The 24628-nt window shown below is 43.7% G+C and overlaps 2 protein-coding genes across 7 annotated transcripts in view; one reads left to right on the top strand and one right to left on the bottom strand.

The window, feature by feature from the left end:
• The first annotated feature begins 201 nt into the window (after positions 1 to 201).
• Positions 202 to 24628, top strand: part of LOC308478758 (uncharacterized protein) — a 38825-nt gene continuing 14398 nt past the window's right edge. Inside the window, exons 1-7 of one of the 4 annotated variants that reach the window (XM_081008883.1) lie at positions 202 to 1652; positions 5628 to 5829; positions 6407 to 6532; positions 9447 to 9595; positions 15713 to 15774; positions 18393 to 18470; positions 21066 to 21114. In XM_081008883.1, coding sequence (XP_080865009.1) covers positions 6505 to 6532; positions 9447 to 9595; positions 15713 to 15774; positions 18393 to 18470; positions 21066 to 21114 — 366 coding nt within the window. In that variant the 5' untranslated portion in view covers positions 202 to 1652; positions 5628 to 5829; positions 6407 to 6504. Of the gene's footprint in view, positions 1653 to 4622; positions 5048 to 5070; positions 5519 to 5627; positions 5830 to 6406; positions 6533 to 9446; positions 9596 to 15712; positions 15775 to 18392; positions 18471 to 21065; positions 21489 to 24628 lie in introns of those variants that run through there. The other 3 variants (XM_081008881.1, XM_081008882.1, XM_081008884.1) reach the window with 3 other exon arrangements.
• DPYD (dihydropyrimidine dehydrogenase) overlaps positions 10892 to 24628 on the bottom strand; it is a 526421-nt gene continuing 512684 nt past the window's right edge. For all 3 annotated transcript variants that reach the window (XM_081008554.1, XM_081008553.1, XM_081008555.1), the window contains 2 exons: positions 18113 to 18253; positions 10892 to 14713 (listed from right to left, as the gene is read on the bottom strand). In XM_081008554.1, the coding sequence (XP_080864680.1) occupies positions 14543 to 14713; positions 18113 to 18253 (312 nt within the window). In that variant the 3' untranslated portion in view covers positions 10892 to 14542. The remainder of the gene's footprint in view (positions 14714 to 18112; positions 18254 to 24628) is intronic.

The following is a 24628-nucleotide window of genomic DNA, read 5'->3' as shown; positions in this document are numbered from 1 at the left end:
TTGCCCTGCATCCTTTTCGGCTAGTGGCTGGGGCTCTGGAACAGATTCTAACTTGTTTGCCACAGCAGAAAACGAGGTACGACTGTATTTGTCAGTACAATTTTTAAATCCTGGAAACTGAAAACATTTCGGCGGTTTCATTTGTGCCCCACAAAAACGGTTCTGTTCCCCTCAAGGGACAGTCATTAGGATGTTGTTGTGACCAGCCTGCAAGGCAGACGGAATGGTATTTATTTTGTTTATCGTGATCATTCATTCTTCCACATACAAATAAGGAGAGTGTAAAATCCAGAGCGCTTTTCCGCTGTGGCAAACAAGTTAGTTTTTAATGCCCCTCATTTCTCGCTGTAAGATTTCGATTCCCCACCCCACCAGATAACCAGGATAAAGTTAGAGCTACGAATTAGAACAGCTTCTCTTGGGGTTTAGTGACTTTACAACATGTAGCCTATCATAACCTACAGTTTCCTCCTTGCCTCAGTTAGTGAAAGACAGCTCTGGAGCAGAGAGGCATCAGGTATTCAAACATTTATGTAACACTGGAGATAAAATGTCACTAGCAATATAAACAGTTGACTTGCAGCCCACGCCATAAATCCTTGGGCACACAAGAAGGGAGTCAGCCGGCATCGGGATTCCTGACATCTTCTGGTAACTGTACTTTCTCCAGATAGCCGCTAAGCCGGGCAGGAGCTTATTTCATGCATTAAATTACTTGCGGCCGAGACAATTAGAAAATACAAATAATTAGTAAGATATCACATGTCTGCCATGTTATTGTAAACCGGCAAAAGCTCTTCCAAAGTGCCATGTTCCCCGGATTTAAGGAAACGCTGCCCTCTTGTGCAGGAAAATGAAGCAACCACAATATTTCCCACCCTTTTCTTTGCCAAATAGCCCACTTCCTAACAGCAAGCACAACACAGGGACTCAGCCCTGAAAACCCATTCACAAGGGGAGCAGGGGAGGTGGAGGAAATCTCTTCCTTTTCCTTCTCTGTATCCCAGGGAGAAGGTTGTATGCACAGGCGTAATATTGCTGAACTTTGCAAGCAGTCTAGGAATTTCGTATCTTTTTTAGTGTGTCTCAACGCTCAGATCCAAATTACATGGGGGAACTGGTCTCTTTCCTGCCTTTGTATTACTGGGTCCATAATAACCTGGTGATGTAATGCTGGGTATAAATGCAAATAGGGAAAAGGCTGTTGCTCAGTGGTAAAAATCCTCAGGTTCAATCCCTGGTGTTCACAGGTAGGAGAAGTCTCCTGCCTAAAACCCTGGTGAGGTACTATTAATCAATGTAGACAACACTGAGCTATGCTGAGCTAGATAGACCAATGGCCTGATTCGCTATAAGGTGGCCTTGTGTGTGCCACTAATGAAAAAAGGGGTTTGATTTTAGCAGTTAAGCAGAATGAATTCTGTCCACTCTCGTTACATGAGAAGTTGATGGCCTCAGAGTCATGCTTATGTTCCCAAACGTCGCGTCTGTGTCACCGTTCTTGCTGTCTGTCTTTCTCTTAGAACCATCCTTCAGGCAGTAAAGCGCCAAGCAACGATTAAAGATTTGCTGCAGTCGCAAAGTCTGGCTGGACGGAGTGCCCCCAACAGTTCAACGCCTCCACTGAACTGTTTAACAAACACGGCGCATCGGTAAGTGGCAGAAATGAAATCCGGTCCCTCTTTTGTGCAGAGTGAGGATGCAAAGCAGATAACAACTCACAAACCTCCAGGATCGCTGTAGAGGCTGGAGTGAGCGGGGCTGTTGCTCTTTGTTTAGGCAGCCATAAAAATCCTTTACAGCTTCATCTCTGTGGGAAAATGGAACAGGGACAGAGGGTGATGAAACTTCTTTCCAAATTCATGTTTAGGCTGCAATCCTGTAGCCCATGAATAAGCTGCATTGAATTTAACAGGGCTTCCATCTGAGATCACACTTTTTCATTTGTTGTTGTCGTTTAGTCGTGTCCAACTCTTCGTGCCCCATGGACCAGAGCAGACCAGGCACCCCTGTCTTCCACTGCATCCCGCAGTTTGATCAAACTCATGCTGGTAGCTTCGAGAACACTGTCCAACCATCTCGTCCTCTGTCGTTCCCTTCTCCTTGTGCCCTCCATCTTTCCCAACATCAGGGTCTTTTCTTAACTGCAATACCATCGGATGTGGCCATATGACAGCCATTGATGCAGTTTAAACCAAGACACCCACTGCCCTGAAATAAAGTCCTCATTGCAGCAGGCCAGGATGTTGCTGTGCTGTTTAGAACATTGATGGGGAACCTGTGGACCTCCAAATGGTATTGGAATCCAGTTCCCGTCAGTCCCAGCCAGCATGACCAACAGGCATGGATTTCGAGAGTATTAGTTCAACATCACTGGGAGGGCCACAAGCTCCATACCCCCGATTGAGAAACAGGGACAGTCCAAGACATTATGCTGCCTGAGGCAAAGGTGACAATCCCTCTCAATTCTATGTGTAGCGGCCAGTGGGCTGGTAGCTGAATCTTCCTTCAGCACTGGTGATGGGATAGCATCCTCCACCATACCAGAGGACCTCAGGAGATACCATATGGCAACAAAGAAGAATGGCTGGGTGCTCAAGAGGAATGGCCAGAGACTGTTCCCGTTTCCCCTGAGCATCTGCTGCCTGAAATGTTTGCCTGCCTCTGCCAAATGGTAGGGCCGGCCTTGTTTAGAAGAAAGTAAGCGGGGAGTTGGCGAATATTTATAACATTATGCAGTGTGTAGAGAAAGCACACAGAGAGACATAAGACTAAAATGAAGCTGGTTCAGGACAAATGGAAGTGCATCTTCATAAGAAAGCTATGTAATTCAGTACTTGAAGGGCCAGTTATGGTCGGCAATTCAGATGGCTTTACAAGGAGATTAGGCAAAAAATGGAGGACAAGTTTATAATCGCTCTTAGTCATGTTGGCTTTGTACTACCTTCCAGGTTCAGAGGCACGAACCTACCAAATTTGCCCATTCTGAAACAATAGAAGAACTGAAACACAGCATTTCTTCAAAATGCCCACTCCTCTGAATTTTGCAATGCAGTTCTTCCATGAAGTAATGCATACAATAGTGCATATTCTTCTGTAAAGTGTCCATAAAACATGAATATACTTGTGAAAATAACATATACAATGCATTATTTTAGGGGAAATTGCCTTGGGGGGGATGTGCATTTGGGGCAAAATTGCATACAAACATCCCTATTAGGAGGGGAGGGGGAATCACAAACTGATGTGGAAATGTAGAGAGCTGAATTTAAGATTGGAAAACAAAGAAACTGAGAGAAGCCAAAATTAACAGATTCACCCCACCCTAGAGAGGACCCTTATGCTCAGCTTTGGCCTCCCCAAGATCTGGCTGGCCATTGTGGGAAACAGGACGCTGAAGTAAATCATAATTTTGTCTGATCCATCAGAGCTCTTATTATGTTTCTAACTAGAATTTTGGGGGTCCGACACCCTGGGTACAAATCAGGGAGGTGGCTAGTCAGATATTTGTTGGGATGGGAGTGAGTTACTTACAGCAGTGTCAGGAGCAAGCTAGCAATAAATCACACTGTGCATGTTGGAGTCCCATCCCCCTCCCCCCCAAGCAATCAGAGACTGTGCCTGTGTGGCTGTCTTTGCTTCTCCCGCTTCATGCCTCTTCTGATACTGGGAGACCAGTGGGAAGGGAGCTTGCCACAGCAGGCAGGGGAGACACCTGTGACTTCACCATCCTGACTTAGCTCTGCTTCTTGGCCTCCCTCCTCCCACCCTCCTGCTTGAGCTTCTGCCTCTGATTCTGGAGTTCTCTCTGCCACAGACTGTCCAGCTCACTAGGTCCTGTTACCTCCTGAGCTTTGAAGACCTCCTCTTCCCAGTCTTCTCCCTCTTCCACTCATCGTTATGCCAACACCACTCCCTGGGCTCTGGGCCTTCTTCCCTTGGTGGTTCCCCTGCTGGTTCCTCCCACCATTCCTCTGCATCCAACCAGTACATGACAGGCATGTGTCACAACAGAATAGGTTAAGAACACCATGCATAGTGTTGCAGTCTTTGTGGAGCAGTCATTTGGAATTGTTTATGGGGTGGTTGTATGTCAATAAGCATTCATTCTGCAGTTGATCTCACACGTTTCAACTTGGTTCCTCTTCACTTTCCAAAACCTACTATTTGTTTATTTTTTTACATGAGCATTTGTTGTGCTATGGAAACAGAGCACTTTAATTTCCTTTAATACCATAAATGCAAAGTTCTGTCTTGCTAAATGCTGAGGTATGACCCTTGCCTCCTTCTTTTATGGGCTGGTATTGACTGGACCCAGAAGAAGAGGCAAGCAGATAGGCAACAGCAACAATGGCAAGGTGATGATGGGTGAAATGTTATTAAAAAAATTTTTTTGTAGGAGGAGGGCAAACGAGCTTGAATTCTGGGGGAAGGGTTCCTCTTCACTCACTTGTTTAATATCCAAAACAGCTGCTAGTCTTGTGTCATCTCTAATGCTCACAAACCTCTCACACAGAAGGCTGCTGATTTTCTAACTATTACTATTTCCATTTTTACAAAATCTGAAAAGGGAGGCAGTCGCTACGAACAAAGCCCTTGTCTTGCCAAACGTGGAATGGAGGTTGAGACGAAACAAGTGATTTTCTTTTTTTTTCTTGTTCCTTTATGAGGTTGTTAAATGACTGTATCCTCACTTCCAGTGGTCATTTGTTCTGTAGTCTACTTGCCTTCTCATGGGGACACTTAACAGAAGGCAGCCAATGAAGGCAAAATGAAATGTAATGATAAAATACACTCTCACTTAAAAAAAAAAAAAAATCCTTCAGAAGCATTGAGATAATAACTTGGGCATGGGGGAAATCCCCCAGAATTCAAGCTTGTTAAATATTTTGAAATCTGAGTGGGGGGGGGATTAACTGGGAGGACAAAGAAGTTTAGAATGCGGTTTATTCCATTATGTTAATGAAATGGTTAATTCTATTGCCATAGCAACAAAGAACAGCCATGATAAAAAGCTAAAGGTCTCCACACAAATGCCTGATACAAGGTCTCTCTAGTTCTAAAGCTGATTTTTAGTAGCTACAATAGAAGTGATATGTGTTTTCAATATCGTCTTAAGCTTCCATATCAAAACCCTCTCGCTTAATCCAATAAATAGACTGGTCGCATAAAGTGGCATATATGTTTGCACGTTTAAAACCTGGCAAAAGAGGTTTAACGCTACACAATCTTAGCCGAGGATCTCAAGCGAAGATACGGAGGGCAGGAGGGGGATCATAGACAAGAGTAAAACCGAAAATAAAATATTGTAAGTGGGGATAGCTGTCAGACACACAATACTATATTAAATGCCCAGAAAGAGAACCAAGAGAGGGAGAATGAAATTTAAAACTGAGGATGCAGACTATTGCTCCTTTAGTCCCTTCTTCTTGCTTGGTTGTCTTGAAAAAGCTGTAACAGGGCTTCAGGCAGGATGGATGGAAGCAAGATGATGGAAAAGGGCAGCAGGGCACATCAGGTGAGCTGGATTTAGAGACTGAGACCTGGTTCAAAGTATAAGTGTAAACAGCTGGGAGGTGTTTGGCACCATCTTAAGAGTCATATTCTTTCTCATTCTGTCCAACTAGAAAATACTGAGAGGGTGTGCTAGGATAACTATGCTAGGGCTGAATTAACAACCACAACAACAACAACAACAACAACAACAACCACCACCTCCTCACCCTGGCAAATCATTACTTTGGCTGCATTGCAAAATTTGGAGAAGGGCAAAATTTGAAGGGCGGTTATGTGTTTCAGTTCACACCTCATTTCAGAAATTCAAATGAGGTAAGTTTGCCTTTAAATGTGAATTCAATCAGCTATCTTCCCCCCTTCCCTACTAACAACCTTGACTTACTACCACATGCGAACACTGTCTACAGCTGTTTATTTCGAAAGAGAAAGCCAAAAACAAGCCTCTTGGGTTCAAAGAAGATTTCTAAGGACAGGTTTCAAAAACATCATGCATCACTAGCAATTAAAAATATAGCGCCAACTAAAAGGTGAGCATGTGTAAGTCAGGGAGCAGTGCCATATTTATCTGAATTTGTGAAATGTTTTTTTTTTAAAAAAAGAATAATCTGAGAGGTGCAAAAACCCTCTGAAGCCAAGTACGAGCAAGAGTTTTGACAAAATAATAAATTAAGAGAAGATTTAGATTGTCTGACTGCCAAGATATAGCTAGACAGGGAGATAATTCTGCCAATTTTAGGGCTTGGTTGAGCCCAATTAGTTTTTCTTCTTTCAAAAAGTTAGAGAGTTAAGAGAGTGCTACTAATACATAAATCCTAGTAATTAGTATCTGATTCCCATGCATTCATCATTTTGATTTTATGCTGTTTGGTTTTTTTATACTATCCCCAAGGAAACCTGGCTAGCTGTGAAACCTGTGACCTCTTTAGCAATGTAGCATCACCCTGTCACCGCCATGGATATGAATAGATATTACAATTCACAGAGGAGATGAAGCTACAGTACCATCCGATTCTTGGTAAGACAGTCTTGATATGCCATCTGTCCAATTGCATTACAGAAAGTTACCATGAAATGTTTAGGATTGGACCCAGATTACTTACTTTATTTCAGGATTTTGCTGTATTTTTTTACTTTATGTATTTTACTTTATTTACGGCAATCCTATGCACTCTAAGAGTGCAGTCCAAACCCAAGATCTGTCAGGATTGAGTGAGTTTGGAACAGGCAGGTCTTGTGAGGGTTATTCCAGTGTAAGTTCCACATTCTGGCCATGAATATGCCAGCGTAACACCTTCAACCTGGCTGAGTTTGACCAAGCTGGCTAAGCCGCAGCTCAGCAGAGGAACTTAAGCTGGAGGAATTTATACCATCTTAAGTTCCCCAAAGGTGGAGCAAGCAGAGACTTGCATGTATTCCAAGTCAGACACATGATCTGGCAACCCAGTGGGACTCATGCCAGCCAAACTCTATTTTAAAGACTTGTTTTCTATCTGCCAGGTTCGGGCTGGGTCAGCTGGCAAGTCTCCAGTTCCTGAATCAAGCTTGGAATATGGGTAGGTCACACTGGCTTAACCTAAAATACCAGTTTCCTATGCTTCATATTGCACTGTAATTTGGAAATAAGGCCAATTGAACTCAGTGGGATGTTCATTTGCCTAGGCATGCACAGGATTGCAGCATATACTGCCTTTAGGGTGCTGGGCAGCTAAAATAATCCCACCCTGAAAAACATATTCAGCATGTTGATATACTCTTAGAAAGCATTAGTTGTCAAAGTCATCTGTAGAAGTCATGGTCTTTTTGTTCAGCCAACTTCTGTAAACAAAAGGGAAGAAGCTGGTTGACTTTTCCCCACCAAATCTTGAGTGAAGAAACAAAGTGAAGAAATCCTCAAAAAGGATTTGTTTTCTGAGTATAATATAATATAATATAATATAATATAATATAATGTATTTCTACCCTGCCCATCTGACTGGGTTTCCACAGCCACTCTGGGCAGCTTCCAACATAACATTAAATAATAATAATAATAATAATAATAATAATAATAATAATAATAATATTTATACCCCACCCATCTGGCTGGGCTTCCCCAGCCACTCTGGGCGGCTTCCAAAAAAATATTAAAATGCTGTAATACATCAAACATTAAAAGCTTCCCTAAACAGGGCTGCCTTCAGATGTCTTCTAAAAGTCTGGGAGTTGTTGTTCTCTTTGACATCTGATGAGAGGGCGTTCCACAGGGTGGGCGCCACTACTGAGAAGGCCCTCTGCCTGGTTCCCTGTAACCTCACTTCTCGCAGTGAGGGAACCGCCAGAAGGTCCTCGGAGCTGGACTTCAGTGTCTGGGATGAACGATGGGGGTGGAGACACTCCTTCAGGTGTACTGGATTGAGGCCATTTAGGGCTTTAAAGGTCAGCACCAACACTTTGACTTGTGCTTGGAAACGTCCTGGGAGCCAATATAGGTCTTTCAGGACTGGTGTTATGTGGTCTTGGTGGCCACTCCCAGTCACCAGTCTAGCTGCTGCATTCTGAATTAGTTGCAGTTTCCGGGTCACCTTCAAAGGTAGCTCCATGTAGAGTGTGTTGCAGTAGTACAAGCGGGAGATAACCAGAGCATGCACCACTCTGGTGAGACAGTCCGCAAGCAGGTAGGGTCTCAGCCGGCATACCAGGTGGAGTTGGTAGACAGCTGCCCTGGACACAGAATTCACCTGTGCCTCCATGGACAACTGATAGACCAAAATAACTCCCAGGCTGCACACCTGCTCCTTCAGGGGCACAGTTGTCCCATTCAGGACCAGGGAGTTCCCCACCCCCGCCCACCCCGTCCCCACAAAACAAAATAATTGAGAATCTCTTAGGAAATCACGACACATCTAAAACAGCATTATCTCACAAGTAAGCAGACGAATGCTGAAATCTGTATGCATAATGACATATTTAGAATTATATCTCTTGCAACCCTGGCAATTTTTGCATTGCATGTCTGTGCTTCAGGAAAGCTGTAGTGACCAACACCAGCTAGCTTCTTCTTTCAACATTAAGGATGCCAGTTGTGAATTAAGGACTCTCGACGTTGTGGCAAAGATGTTCTTGTAATATGGTGAACAATTATAGCACCTCAGAACAAGATAACACTACACAGCAGGTGGTCTGTTTAATGGTGCCTCTTGAGGTCCTCAGGGGAAGTTGCAAGACGGAAAGAGCATTTTGATACGACTTGGAAACATACCCACAATTTTTCTTCTTCTTCTTCTTTTTTTGGCCTCTATTTTTATTGATGACATAAGTGAGGAGATGCACTTGTTATAAAGCAGCCTTACTATAGAATCTGTTTGTCAAGAAGATCTCTGAGAGAGATCAAGAGATTGTACACAAACTCCTAAGGTATGCATTCTTCTAGAACGTTCCCAAAGGAAGCTGAAAACATTTCACCTGAACAAGACGTGAGTGTGAGACTCAGAAGCTCCTCAGGGCTTTGCAGTTGGGCCAAGTTTATTTCCATTTAGGTGTGTGAAGATGCTCAGAATAATTACAGAACACAAACCAGGAGACAGTTTAGTAGCTAAGCCTTTAAAAACAGTGTTTACTAATGTGGGTGGAACTGCCCCCTGAGTGGGCATTGGGATTACATAGTGGGGCACAAGGAAGCAAGCGGGCAGTGGAGGCGTCAATGACTATCAGACTCCGAAAAGCTGGTATCACTGGAACAAGTTCATCAGTTTTGTTGAATTAATTAAACTAGTTTTACTTGGATTTTGAATAAATGTGCAATGAATTGTTCTTGTTTTGAAATTTACTGTGTTATTGCGGGCCCAGTCACATAGCTGCCCACTCCCAGGTCAGTGTCTACGTGTGATATATGATTAATAACTAAGGCAAATAATCTGGATTAAAAATGACCAAAACTTTATTGATTACAGATGTAGGTGGAATTTTGGTTCAGGCATTCCATTCCAGCCTCTTGCTGGAAGGCCGGAAGCACTGCAGGGTCGTGCCAGGATTATGGCCTCCCGAAGACGCTGATCTACTGAGTTGGCCACCCCAAGACCGCAGAGTGCGAGAGGAAGGGGTAAGCATCCATTATCTTCCTTAGTGGGTTGGGCAAAGAACTATTCTAAACAATGCTTTCTATAGGACAGGGGAAATCAATTTATGGAACCACCCAGAAAAGTTTGGGAACCTCTGCTTTAAAACTTGACTGATAAAAGGACACACCCAAGACAAACAGTGTAGCTTTATCTGCAATACTGTTGGGTTTTTGATACTTTCTAGAAACCACGTGGTCCAAGCCTCACAAGTTCAAGACCGTTTAAATTACACAAACTCTTGATATATATATATATATATATATATATATATATATATATATATTAATTTATGGGTTCCATTGAAAAGAAGCCTTTTTCTTATCAGATATCAAAATGCCGTTTTTGGGTCTGCATCTTTAATTTTATGAAACTGTTCTGCTGTTTTTATGTTGTGTTTTTGTATACCGCTTATAGATTTTAAAATACTAAGTTGTTTAGGAATACTTAAAAACAAAACCAAATAGCTCCAAGAGAAGCATGGAAGTAGAGCAGTGCAACTTAGCCAAGCTATGAATCGATTTAGTCTGTCAAAATACCACATTAATCTGCTTTGTCTTTGATTTGCTTACCTGCTTGGATGTTATTCAGGGCCTGACATTAATTAAAAGCTATGAAAAGATCCCTGACAAATAGCCACAGAAAACACAACATCTGTCAGAGTTAGTAGGTACTTTTAACATGCCCGTGTTCACTTTAGGACTGCTACCTTTTAAGTGTCAACAAGGCATGTGCATCTGGTCATGTTGGGTTATTAAATATGGAGGGGGAATCTCTCTCCCTAGCAACATTATAGCTAAGTGCTATGAGGTTGATGGAGAATTACACAGTATCTACATTGCCTGATAGAGTGAATTAATCAATATGTCTTCTATCAAAATGGTGAACACATCATCTTTGATTTGTTAATGCTGTAAAAATTACTGTTGTGTGCTGGGATTTTATTTCTTATGGAAAAAAAGTCATGGCAGCCACACCTATGGAGGAAATTTCAAGTTGCTCTGGGCAGAGCTCTTGAAAAATGAACAACCTGCATGGGTTATTTCATTTATTTGGACATTTAAATCCTGGTTGTTGTTTTGCTGCATGCAGGGAGGTCCCCACCCCTGAAAAAAATAAAAAGAATTGCTTCTCTATATCCCCAAAATTGTGGAGGGTTGTTAATTAATTTCAACAATAGTATGGTCGGTAAAATGTTAGTTGAATACCACCCTACGAATAGTGATGAAATAGAAACTGCAATTTTTCCTGCAAAAGCCATTTAGAAAGGCACATACAAACCAGGTTGCACAATGTTCTTTAATTCTGATTTATTAACCTTGTAAAAAGTACAGAAATCTGAACATAAGGATTATTTAATAAGCACGATCGAAATTTTGTATTTTTAAGTTGATGGCAGAGAGTATAAAGAAATGAAGAGATCCATTGATAGCTACTTTAAATATCAAACAGCATGTGGCTTTCTTTGGGATACAGCAGCTAGTGCATGAACACCCTAACTGAAAATGAGGAATAAGTTGTAACTGACTAGGCTTGGGCAATATATATTGCCTAGGACCGGCATGCCAGCTTCACTCAGTGGTATCACTGGTGAAACCACCACCGCTCTTGAGTCCCCCTGCCTCCAGCACCCAGAGGGAAAAACAAGCTGCAGGCAGAGAGGGATGCAGGAGTGGAGGCGGTTTCACCAGAGATACACCCCAAAGAAGAAGAAGAGTTTGGATTTGATATCCCGCCTTTCACTCCCCTTCAGGAGTCTCAAAGCGGCTAACATTCTCCTTTCCCTTCCTCCCCCACAACAAGCACTCTGTGAGGTGAGTGGGGCTGAGAGACTTCAAAGAAGTGTGACTGGCCCAAGGTCACCCAGCAGCTGCGTGTGGAGGAGCGGGGAAGCGAGTGAGACCGGCCTTGCATTCTGCCCTCCAAGTGTTGCAGATGAAGAAACAAGCTGCATTGGCGAGGCGTGATACAGCTTGGCCGAGGAGTGAGCTGCTGCCCTTGCCTCAGCCAAGCAGTTTTACGGATCCCCGACCCGCCGCCAGCTTGCATGACCTAGTGGTAGGGTGGGGGCTCTGCTAAAGTGCCCCCCTCCCCAGCAGAGAGAGCCCCGATTGTGCTCCTGCTTGCTTGTTGAGGTGGGATTGTGGCTGCTCAGCGGGCTCCAGTGTGGTGTAGTGGTTAAGAGCGGTGGACTTGTAATCTGGTGAACCGGGTTCACATCCCCGCTCCTCCACACGCAGCTGCTGGGTGACCTTGGGCCAGTCACACTTCTTTGAAGTCTCTCAGCCCCACTCACCTCACAGAGTGTTTGTTGTGGGGGAGGAAGGGAAAGGAGAATGTTAGCCGCTTTGAGACTCCTTAATAATAATAAATTTTATTTATATCCCGCCCTCCCCAGCCGAAGCCGGGCTCAGGGCGGCTAACAACACTAAAATAGGGCAACATTATAAAAACATTATAAAAATTAATTAAAATCAAAATTGATGACAACCATAAACTAAAGTTTTGTAAAGATTGCCAAAGGAGGAAGTCAGGCTGTGCCCTGACCAAAGACCTGGTGGAACAGCTCTGTCTTGCAGGCCCTGCGGAAAGATGTCAAGTCCTGCAGGGCCCTTGTCTCTTGTGACAGAGCGTTCCACCAGGTTGGAGCCGCAGCCGAAAAAGCCCTGGCTCTTAGGGTAGTGATAAAGTGGGATATCAAATTCAAACTCTTCTCCAGGCAGGTGTAGCTTTGCTTAGTTGCATCTTTTCCTCCTGGGTAGAACAACCACTGCAGGAGGAAAGAGGCAATGCTCCTGTATGGAGCCTGACAGGCTCTGTGCACTTGGCTACTGCTGCCTGGTCTGTCTTTGGGGAGTGGGGGGGCAAGGAAGCTTGCTCAGTTGGTGGCAGAAGCCTTTTTGCTCCCCAGCTGAGCAGCAGGCTGGGTCCAGCTGTATTAGCCCAGGAGCCGCTGGGGTGAAAGCAGTGGCAGTTTCACCCCAAGCCAATACAGATTCTTTCAACATCGCGGTTTATTGCCAAACCGTGATGTTCGGCTGGTGATACGCCACAATGTTGAAAACCCAACATCGCCCAGCCCCTGTTACTGACATGCTAATTTAGAATAGTGGGAAATCTCTGTCTCTCCCTCCCTTACTGTAGTTCTACTGTAAACAAACACACAGCCAATTTAGGTTGAAAACTCTGAGGTAAATAGTTGTCAGCATATTACCGCCATATGTCGCAAAGACACGGGTTCTATTTCTGAGAAGCAAATACTCAAAAATAAAACACATGCCTTTGCAACATATGGCGGTAATATGCTGACGACTATTTACCTCAGAGTTTTCAACCTAAATTGGTTGTGTGTTTGTTTGCAGTGAAATACACGGCTAATAAACATTTCTCATGTAATTAAAAAGTTATTCACTTCCTGGCATGGCGCTTACTTACCGCACAGTTGCAGAATGTGAGTGTAACTTCATTTATATGCATTTCCCAAGCCATACTGCACAAGAGAGATATAAAATTGCTATACTGTGCCTATAACTTTTCACTCACAAAACTCTGCCCATGTGGAATGGATGCCACAAGCTTCCACTCTGGCCTGCGTCCCATGGGTGACTTCCACATGGATGGGTTAGGCCATTGTCCTGGATGCACAAGAACCCTCCTGGCTGTTCCCAAAAACATGAGGGCCTCCTGCACTTCACATAACTTTGGGCTGCTCCTCTGCCCCAGGGCACTAGAGCACTATATCACCCTCTTTTGGGAGACAGGATGTGTGCCTGGAATGAGCACCTCGGTGTTAGTGAGGTACAGGGAATATCTGGGCCCCATTCTGTATATTCAGCGCAGAGGCTGTATTGGTCTGGGGTGAGGAGAAGATGGCCCAGCAGAAACCTGTGGGCTTCCCATCCATGCATGAAATGGACACCTGTAGGGCTGGAAAACATTCACGTATGTGACATTTTCACTTAGCGTATCTGCCCAACTGCTCTGCGTCACACAGGTTGTTCCTGCTAAAACTGGCACCACTCTCTTTTGTTTGGCAAGAGTGGCAGAGAGCCTCTCTATATGGGCGAGAAAAGGAATTGCCGCCTTGCACTGCAAGAATAATCTCATCTTCCAAAGAGTGCACGGATGCAACAGAAAGACGCCATAAATCAGATTCTTGAGCTAACGCTTGCATTTGAAATAATATAGCTAATAGACATGCTCTGGAGATTCATTAACAGAAACAAAGAAATCATGCAAGCTACTGAAAAAAGCACTGAATGGTGAAGAGTGCATTGTATTTGCAAATTTAGTTTTTAATGCCTAGTCAAAAGCAGAATTTAGGGAGAATTAAGGTAATACAGTGCCATATGCTGCAGCCGTTGAAACTGATTAATAGTTCAGAAATACCCATTTAAACCTCTTTTTACATCCTCCTGTAAAACACACACACACATTGAATCTGCATTGCTTTGTTTGTGTGTTTTGCAGTTAATTACATCTTCTAAAAAACAGTTTTAAAAGGAAATGAAATGTGTAATTACCAAATGTTTCCCTGGTAACAAAGTTGGTTTGCGTGTCGGGGTTTAGCTGATTTGGTGGGAGCGGGGAGAGACTCCTCTCCTGGGGGGTTATGAGGAAGAAATCACCAAAGCCACCATAGCGTGCAAGAATTTGCAGAAAGAAAAAGAAAAAGTAAAGTTCTGCTTCTGGGGGGTGGGAAAGACAAGGATAGCTAACATTTGATAAACTAGCCGCTGCTGGTCTGAAGGCTAAATAAAAAATAAAAAATTTAAATTGGAAAATGCAGCTGACATTATAGCAGTCTCCCATCATTAGGTGTCCCCCCGCAATTCTTTTTTAACATAGTTGTTGTTGCTGGTACTAATTAGATAGCAAATCAATAGAATCAAGTAAATGTAAGGTTCGCTTTAACTGCTGGTCTGATCACCTCAGCACACTGGGTTCACAGCTAAGGGCAGGCCTCTCTTTGGTTCATAAGGTGTTGTCCTGGAAACCATTCGGATGCAGTCAATAATAGGGCAGACACTGAGACACAGAGTGCAGCCTGTACAACTGTCAGTAACAGTGGGCAGGTGGGTTTCTGGATCAAATTGTATAGCCTGCAAGCAGAAATAAACAGCACTGATGTCACTCACAGAAAAGGTCAAAAACAACCCCATTTTTAGCATCCACATTTCCTGTAGTTGAGGTGCTTGGAGACATCTTTGTCTGGTTCCGCACTGCAGCTATAGTAACAGTTTCAACCATTAAGAAAATGCATTTTGAAAAATTATGAACACAGTAGCGCTGCTAGAAATCAACACACACACCATTTTTAGTTAAAAACCGAGTCGAGCCTTCGAGCCTCAGGACACGTCGTGTCCATGATATTTAAGTTCCATGAAGATATTTTTGTTTTCTGTGAAATCAATCTTTCAGAGCACAATGATTTACTGGTGTTATTATTGCAGAAAGCTAAACAGCTCAGTTCTGCGTGGCTTCTGCAGAAATATTTCCACAAATGTTAATATTAATAACAGTGGTACTATAGTAATAATAATAAGCTACATAAAGTCATTGAAAACAGCAGCAACTCTTGGTTTTGCCAGAAGGTGTACATAAATTCATCAGTGAGCTGCAGCCAATGAATTTTCCTTGAATGATACACGTCTTTTAAAAACGCATTTTGGAACGCTTGAAAAATCTTCAGTGTGTATCTGAAATGCCCCATTTCCTTATTCTGCTTCTGCAGAGCCTGAGACAGCACCCTTCAGAGAATAAACTCTGAAGGCGGCTTACTGATTTACACTAGGGGTGGATCTACACACAGGGGAAAAAACACACTATAAATAAGTCAGAAATTAAATCCTTTTAAGAAAAAAAATGTTATGTAAAATTGCATAGAAAAGTTTTCTGCTCTACTGCACCATCAGGCATTGCATGTTTATTTAAAATGCTGTGGGTTTTTTTTACTAACGTTGTCAATGTGTGTTGGCTCCATTTCTGAAGAACAGGCTAGACACTTGCCACATTTCATGTGTGACTGCTTTGATTTTCCTTGAGAGGATCTTGGGTGGAGGCCACCTTCTCTAGTGGTCCATTTTCTTTGTTTGTTCCAGATAAAAGAGCTTTTGCCTGACTGGGATGCGTCCTCAAATTGTGTAATGCCTCCATTACTGAGGTAAGAGTCACCCCTGTTGCTCTGCACACCTAGGCTCATGGCTCCATCTCCCCCGGCAATGCTGTCGCAGGATTAGGGAGCATGGACCTCTGTCCCTAATGCAAAGACTTCTACTCCCCATATGGCTGAGCTTCCTGGCAGCTTGGCAAACCACACACAACACAGTGGACCTCTCAAAGGGCTGGGCACTCCTTGCATTGTTTGCAAACACATTAGAAATCTGATCCACACACCTGAATCAAAGGAGAAGCAGCCAACCAGGCAGCAGCTACTATGATGCAAAATTGAATACTTAAAAGAGACCAGAGAGGCTACAGGTTTTGGCAAGCAGACCTAGCACAGCGCTGTTCATCAGGGAATCACCACCAGGGCTTCCCAACTAGCACCGCCAGATCAATTATTAGAGTGCAAGGACTGTTGGTCAGGGTTAGTGCGACTTTTTCAGTCGGCGACTGCAACACTCTGCTTAGAAATTAACCACAGCCCAGGCACAACCAAATGCTACCTACAGCACCTTGCATTACTTTGCCCCCTTTGAAATGCATGGGTTAATCACATTCATTTTCTTGTTGTTGCCGCTGCTTCATTTCAGAGCAAGTTCCTTTGGCACAAAGAGGCCACTATTCCATTGTTAAAAACAAAACACCAGAAACATTATTGCTGCTGCAAGTGAACTAAATTATTTTGCACTGTCACTGTAACATATTATAGTACATTTTTATTAGACTACGATGGTCTTTGATAACAGCGCTCTGTAAGACAAACTCAGCATTGGTGGCTCTCTTATCTTCCGTTTCCATAGTTTTCAACTATGTGAAGCTGGGTTTTAAACTTCATGTTTACTTGCATTAACCCTTTTCTGGGGGAAAAATATCTCTGCGGACCCAGACAGGCTGTTCTGCTCCAGGCCCTGATTTTGCAGCAACCTCAGATTTTATATATATATATATATATATATATATATATATATATATATATATAAAATGAACTTTACAAATGGTTTGCTTGCTGCTTGCAGCTACTGCGGAGAACATGTGCTTTGCCAGCTCACCTTAAGCAGACATACAAATCTGATCTGACCGGTGGAGCTGAGGGGGAAGCAATGTACCAGCAAAGACTGCAAGTCGGCAGTGGAGGCAGGGCTGGCTGAGAGGGGTAAACGTTGGGAAAAGATACACCAAAAAAATAAAAATAAACGTATCACTGCTTCCGGCAGGCAGACTCTGTGGGGGAGGTCATTTACAGGATTATCTAGCTAGAGCAAGGGTTGCCAAACATTTTGGGCCTATGGGCACATTTGGGATTTGAAGAGAGTGCCGCAGGCACAGCATCTCTGCTCACTTCTCTCCCTGCGCTCCTGGGTCATGCTCTCGGTGTTGAGCAGGCACAGAGAAAGTGTGTAAACATACACACATGCACCTGCAGAGTTTCTCTGCTTTTCCATGAGGTCTGGGTAAAAAGCCAGATCTGGCAGAATTAAAACAACTGCATGATTTCCTCGCAAAGTCAGCCTCAAATTAAAGCGTACAGTGGTAGACTGCAGAGTAAAAACCAACGAGACAGCACAAAGCTCCTGTTCTCCAGTCCAGTGCTAGCTCCGCATGTTGCGCACAGCTAGTAGTTGCAGATATGAAAGCCCATCTCTATCGAAAGATGCAGAAGGCCAGTATGCACACTGCAATGTGGACACATAATTGTAGGAGTTGTATATGTTCATATCCTCACTGGATCAGGATGCTGGTGTGAACGAGGGCTCACTATCACCACACTGCCTTGCCTTCCCAGCAACAACTTACTTCCTTAGTTTCAAGATATTTGCTATTTAATCTATACTATGTGCCTTACCGAAGCTGAAGACTTTCTTGCTCTGATATAGATACCAAGGCTGTCACTGAATCAGCTGAAACCTATTGGAGTTTTACATAATTTGTTTAGACTCTGGCGTGTACACCATCAAAAGGGACGCATGGCCCCATTGCAAGCACAATTCTCATAACCCCAGTGTGGATCTTCCGCAGTTTTCTGCAGCCTGCAATATTGGGAGGAAAATGGCAGCTCCACTCTGGATGCTGTGCAGCAGGAAAATAAACGGGGAGAGCTGAAGGCGTGTGCTCTGTGCATCCCAAGTCTCTACGAAACCCGCTTTATTGACAACCCCTGAAAATGGATCAGACACGGTTCATGCAGTCTATACCTGAGAGTGCACCAGTGTTAATTTCCAGTATCTTGTAAATCTCCTTTTCCCACATGCCCATCAACAGACAGTAGATCCCTTCTGCCTCAGCAGCGAAAAAGATAACTCACAGTGCCCTTTTGCTAATTACAGCTGTACTCTTACCTGGTAGCCAGAATCATTACAGGTCATGTAGCATTTGCCACAGTTGATACACATTTCCTCATCAATCAGAGCCAGAACTTGCTCCGTATTACTGAGCTCTCCATATGTTCCAATATACCGCAGTGCTTTTCCAATTACATCCTAGGTTGGGGAGGTGGGAGGTGGGAAGGGGGAGGAAGAGAAGAAAAGCATTATTGAAACACTTTGGAGATATCCAAGGTTGTTTTATGGCCAAAGCAAAGCACTTGACAGCAGGTTTCTGAAGGATGTTGTTTTGCAGGCATTACGGCAATGCTGGGAATGATGGGACAAGTCAAAAGCACTTCATGCTTGCTACACTGCAAAATGTGGATAACAGGTATTGATGGATAAGCAGCTCAAGCATTGGCAGAGCTAAAAATAGCCAGGCCACACAAGGACCCTGCCTTTCAGATCTGCATGCATCAGAGGTAGCATTTAATTAAATCATCCTCAGTGACCATTGTTTAGCGCAACAGGAAGCAACGGGAGAAGTGACATGACACGCACAGCCTGCCTATAGCATCCATGGCTGCTGTTCATTAGCACACCTCGGAGTACTCATTACGAAAGAAGAAAAGGAGGCCATTAAACAACAGGGAACAAAGGACAGCGCCATTGGAAATAACATGCAAATGGCCTGGCGACCCAAACACACGTTATTGCAGTCATCATTAGTTTTCAGTCAATTGAGCCGATCGTGCCGTGCTGTAGTTTCGTTACCCAAATCTTGTTTGGATGAAATTTTGCCAGGGGAGATTTACAAAGATGGCGTGCTAGCCCTCTGTAAGGGTCACACAACTTTGCAATAGGACAGGGGCAGCCAACGTGCTGCCTACGGGATGTCATTGGACTCCGACTCCCAACAAATGCCAGCCAGCATGGCCAATGGGCAGAGATGATGGGAGTTACAGTCCTGCAACATCTGGAGGCACCAGGATGGCTAGTCCTGTAATAGAGGTTCAGGTGGCCTCTTGCAAGCTTGCAAAAGTGGGATCTGTTTGTTGATTTAATTTCACAACATTTATATACCTCTAAGAAAACCTCTAAGCGGTCAACAAAACAAAATGAGTAGCACAACGTAGCAGAAGCAATAGGGCAGAGCCAAACATGGCAGCAGTGTGGCTTCAAAGGCTGGCAGCTCCTCCTCCTGCTGCTGCTGCCACTGGCCAGGAGCTGCTTCCCCTTCCTTCTTCTGTGTGGCAGGAGGAGGAGCCAACCACTGAAACCACTTGGCTCCATGTTTGGCCCTGACTTTTTTGGACACTGCCCCCCCAAAATATTGGGGGGTCCTTTTTTGGTTGGGCCCCCCAGGAGTTGGCACCCTGGATTGAAATATTAGCCGATGCAGAGTGTTACTGAATATGAATAATGTAGGAATTAAAGTCTAGTTGCCATTTGCAGAGTATGCAGAAGACATCAGTTAGTTCTCTTTCCCCCTTCTATAAAAACTATGCAAGACACTCCCTGTTTAAAGTTTTAAAAATATACAACTTTTACTTAGTGTACTTGCACTTGCAGATTAAAATCTACAATGCAGGTGGATGTTTCTTAAATTGATAAAAGTTTCCTACATTAATTAAACTGTTACAGACTAACTAACTCTGAGGCAGACAGCAACACAACACAACACAACACAAGTGCTGCTCTAACTGTTAAAACTTTACAACTAACTGCCATAACTGTACCAACCGCCATAACTGCCTCGGAGTGCATGACATCACAGAGTTCTACAGCTCTTGCAATTAAACTCCTTACATATGCATTTTGGATGCTAGCACCCCACAAATAATACCAAAGGAGCACAACAGGCAACCAATACTGTTAAGATAAGAAAAAATGGCTACAAATGCAGAATACCATCACTAAGTGCTTGTCGGTTTCCAGTGGGATTTATTCCCCACCCACTCTGGGAACATCAATTCAGCATGCTGCATCCTGAACTGTTTTTGTGAGTTCCTTTTTTTAAAAAGTGCTTTGCTAGAACACACAAAAGAAGAAAAAGGCAAATTGCTCCACTGAGTGTGAACAGTCAAAACAGATCTATTATGGAAATAAGAATTGAGCTGGGTGCAAGTTTGGCAAAGTTGGACTGGATGCGGATCCTGGGTGCAGGATCTTTGGCAAAGTGCCTCCTGAAGGTAGCCCATCTAGGAGAAGAAAGAAAACTCTGATCCTAAACCTCCACTGTCTTGTGGGACATCTTTGGGAGAAGAAAAGGCTAAGGAGTAAACCCTATACAAATCCAGAGTGGAGTCCCTAAGATGGTTGGATGGTGTCTTGTATGCTTCCTTCCAGCAACTCCTGCAGCCAGGCTGGTGCCAAACACATTGCCCTGCTTCCACTGGACCACATCGACGAGGCCAAGAGGGAGGTCACTTTGGTGCCGCTAACACAGACTTTACCTCCAGAGACATACTCCACTGTCTCTCGAGACAGACAGATGCCAAGCACTGCTCTCTACACTGGACCCCACCAATTTTCATTGTCCATTATGTTTCAGAGCAATGCTACATTGGGAGCGCTGGAGGAAACTTAAATGGCAGTTCTCAGACGCAACTATTCAATGCAAATAAAATAAAATAAAATAAAATATGTTTAAATGTGTGTGTGTTTTTTTGGGGGGGGGGTTGGGGGTTGGTGTTACCACACTAGACAGAGCCCTGGCAGCTGTCTGAAGATGCCATGTGATGATGTTGGCCTGGCAGCATGGGCAATTGAGTTGTGCCTCGCATTTCCCGTCACGTGATCTGAAATCAATGCAGATTATCCTGGCAGAGAAATGCAATGAACAGGAAGCACAGATCACCTAAGCTGCTTGTTTCCTTCACGTATCATCGTGACCATAACATTGCTTGGTCACAGTTCTCTGGATTGTGGCTTATGTGAGGAACAAACTCTATTTGTCTGAAATTTCCATTTTTGTTTTATACAGAAGAACCCAGCATCTACTGAACCAGGAATCTGAGCGTTGCAAAAAATAAGTAAGCCCCTTTCTATTTGTTCCGCAAACAAAACTACTTATAGATCAACAAATACACTTTAGTAGATTGATGGACCTAGCATTTTGTTTTTATTGCTCTCTAGTCTGTTCTAATGACTCAGTAAGGAGATAGGCATGCTTAAATCTAATGGAAATCTATGACACTTAATATGTGCTTAACAGAGCAATCCTGTATTGGGAAAGGAGAAGTCCAGTGGCTCAGATATTGCCACTTCCTAAGCTCTGCTGTTTCATCGTGGCCATTTCTTTTAGCCTTGTTTTCTTTTCTCTTTACCGATAGGAGATAATTTCTTTGCCAGATCCAGAACTGGTGCAGTTTATAGCTATGTGTGTGTGTAGGGGGTGTCTAGTAAATAAGGGGGCTTAGGATCTTACAGATACGTGGCTGCCCCGACACCCAAATCACATAACCTCTACTGTTGATGGACATTACACCTGTGATGCTTTCTGCAGGTGTACCAGCAGAATTAAGTACCACCCCAGTGGCAAACCAGCATTCAAATGCCCTGCTAGGCTGTCCTTTGGACTGCTCCATAAACCTTGCTGATTTCATTAGGGGTACAGTAGTGCACTTAAGTAGGGTTTTGGAGGAATCCACTGAAAATGATCAGGTGGAATTCCTTCTATCAGCCCATTTGACATGCATCATGTCACAGAATCTTGTTGTGCATGCTTGTCACCTTGGTTCCTACAAAAAAATGCATCTTTTAAACATGCACGCATTATACGTCAATTGTTTTGCAATATATGCCCCTTTACAGGTGCCTCCTTGCTTTTCCTGAAGTGATGCTTGTTGACTTTGTGCAAGTTGTTTGTTGCTAGAGGCAACCTGTATGCACCAATTTGCAATCCTAACCCTGTCTACTCAGAAGTAAGACCCGCTGAATTAAATATAGCTTACTCCCAGATATGTGGGTTTAGAATTGCATCCTCAATCCATTTCCTATTGTGAATGCTATTCCTTTTTTGTTATCTGTAGACTTTATCTGTACGACTCAGTTCAAGACCGAGCCTCTTCGGGAGAACTATCTGGATTTGACCATTTATTTTTCTCTGTCCATCGAACCATCCGCTAAATCTGTGTTTTAAGATTGTCCTTGATCCACTCCCAGCAAAATCTTAGGTGCTTTCCTTCCTCCCAACTTGAAGTTTTGTTGACTTATAACTCATTCTTTACTCAGTGTCCTCTGTGATGTGAATTTATTCACAGCACATTGGCACAAATAAGAATATAAAGCTGTCAAATGTAAAATCATGTTTACAGTGAACATTTTCATAAATTAGCTGGAGCCTTTGTTTCAGCACACACGCACACGACCATTTTCCGAACAAAGTACAGATTTATGAAACAAAATGCTGTAATCAAAAAGGACTTGCATAAGGGCTATGTTTGCTCACCCTTTTGGTGGGGTGGGGTGGGGTTGCGGGACAACAGAAGCTCCTCTAAGGCCCTGATGAGGGAATCGTGGCATCAATGCCCTGTCTGGATAGGTGGTGTAAGCTATATTGTGCTTATGGTGGTCGCCGTATTATGGGACCGGGTAGGCATTTGTTCACCAGGCAAATTGGCTCCAGCCCAGTGGTTTTGCCTACCTCATAGCAATCGTTGTGGTCCCTTCGGGGGTCACTCTATTTGATGTAAGACTTAGGAGACCCCGCCTGGATTGACCTACGTGTCATTTCTGGTGGGTGGGCCGGAAGTATTTTGATTGCCCCATGCCAAGCCAAACCTCTTTCATCTGTATTCAATAACATTGTGGCCTGTTTCGATCCAAACCAGTCTTAGTGGTCTTTTATGTATCTGGGGGGTGGGGTGGGGACTGGGGAGCACGATGCCTGGGCCTGCAATTACCATTAATCTGTGCGAAAGAGAAATTGATACAATCCAGGACACAAGGAGCCAAAGTTCAACAGGGAGTTAAGATGGGATGACAAATTTATACTGAACAATGAAATCAAGCTAGTGAAATAGACTGCAGTCCTAACCCCATTTACCTGAGAGTAAGCTTCACTGAATTCAATGGGGTGTACGTCTAAGTAGACATTGGTTAGAATTGCTTTGTGTAGGCCACTGGCCGCTGCATTAACTTTGTCTTTATAGGTGTCACAAGACAATTTGCTATTTTTGTTGCCAGACACTAACAGATTTGTAAATCTCTGTTGATGACTGTGATATGTGTGTCTATTGAGCATTACAATGTACATGAAAATAATGTACAGCAAATGATGAAATGGAAGAAAGACTTGTGGAAAATAAACCAATTGCAGGACAGAAAATACTAGATGAAAGTGTGAATGACTATCAGAACAGACTGAGGCACACTTGCACATCCCTACACTTAAGGTACTTTTTGGATGGTGGTCATGGATTACCATGGTATTAGGTTACTCTGCTTTTTAAAAATTGTGGCAGAATTTGGAGGAGGAGGAAATAAAGGCATGGCTGGGCTAAAAACCTAAGAGATCAGCCTGGGGTGGACATGGTGGGATATGCACCCTTCCCCCTTTCAATCCTCCCCTTTACAGTGGTACCTCGGGTTAAGTACTTAATTCCTTCCGGAGGTCCGTTCTTAACCTGAAACTGTTCTTAACCTGAAGCACCACTTTAGCTCATGGGGCCTCCTGCTGCTGCCGCACCGCTGGAGCATGATTTCTGTTCTCATCCTGAAGCAAAGTTCTTAACCCGAGGTACTATTTCTGGGTTAGCGGAGTCTGTAACCTGAAGCGTATGTAACCTGAAGCGTATGTAACCCGAGGTACCAATGTATTACTATTGCATAGTAATTAGCTAAGCCAATTTTGGAAAAGATTGGCACAAATGTAGCTGCCCCCCGTCCTCCGTCATTCCGGTTATGCCTCAATCTCGATAGGAGGCAAGTTCTGTGGGTTTTGTGCTGGGGGTTCTTCTTCTTCCACGTATAGTTTCATGAGAACCTCATTAAACTGTGCATCATTTAATTGCAAATGGCTTGCATCAGTACCGTTTTGTTAAGTCGAGAACGGGGGCATTACTTGTGTGGCAAAACAAGTTATGCAGCTACAGATAATAAGCGCAGAAGATGCTTTGCAGGTGCAACGCTTTACGGCCTCTGAAACCACCTTAAGAGCTTTCTCCTTGGGCTAGCTCCGGCATTCCTGGAACAAAATCATCTACCCATCAAGATTAATTTGGTGAGTTCTCTCCCTGCCTCCCAATGTGAAGCAGAGATTTGCTCCCGAAGAGAGAGATGCTTTAAAATGGCACTGTGGGCTTTATCTTGGTTGCCTTTCCTCTAGATCGCATTTGTTCAGTTAAAAGCATAATGATGTTTTTGTTAACTGCCAGCTCCGTATGAGGGCACGCCAGTTCTTCTGATAGTCAAGCTGTGTTCTTTCTGACTGGTGCATTATCTCCAGTAATGAGGATTGCACCGGCCAAATCCTGCCCTTAATTAGACCTCTGCTATCCTGTTGCTACCTAATTCTGCCCTTGGTGACACCTGTGCAGCTCATCC

This window comes from Podarcis pityusensis (assembly GCF_964106645.2).
Source record: "Podarcis pityusensis genome assembly, chromosome: 6".
Classification (NCBI taxonomy): domain Eukaryota; kingdom Metazoa; phylum Chordata; class Lepidosauria; order Squamata; family Lacertidae; genus Podarcis; species Podarcis pityusensis.
Note: the sequence above shows the minus strand (reverse complement) of the source record. Positions and strands in the feature narration are given on the sequence as shown.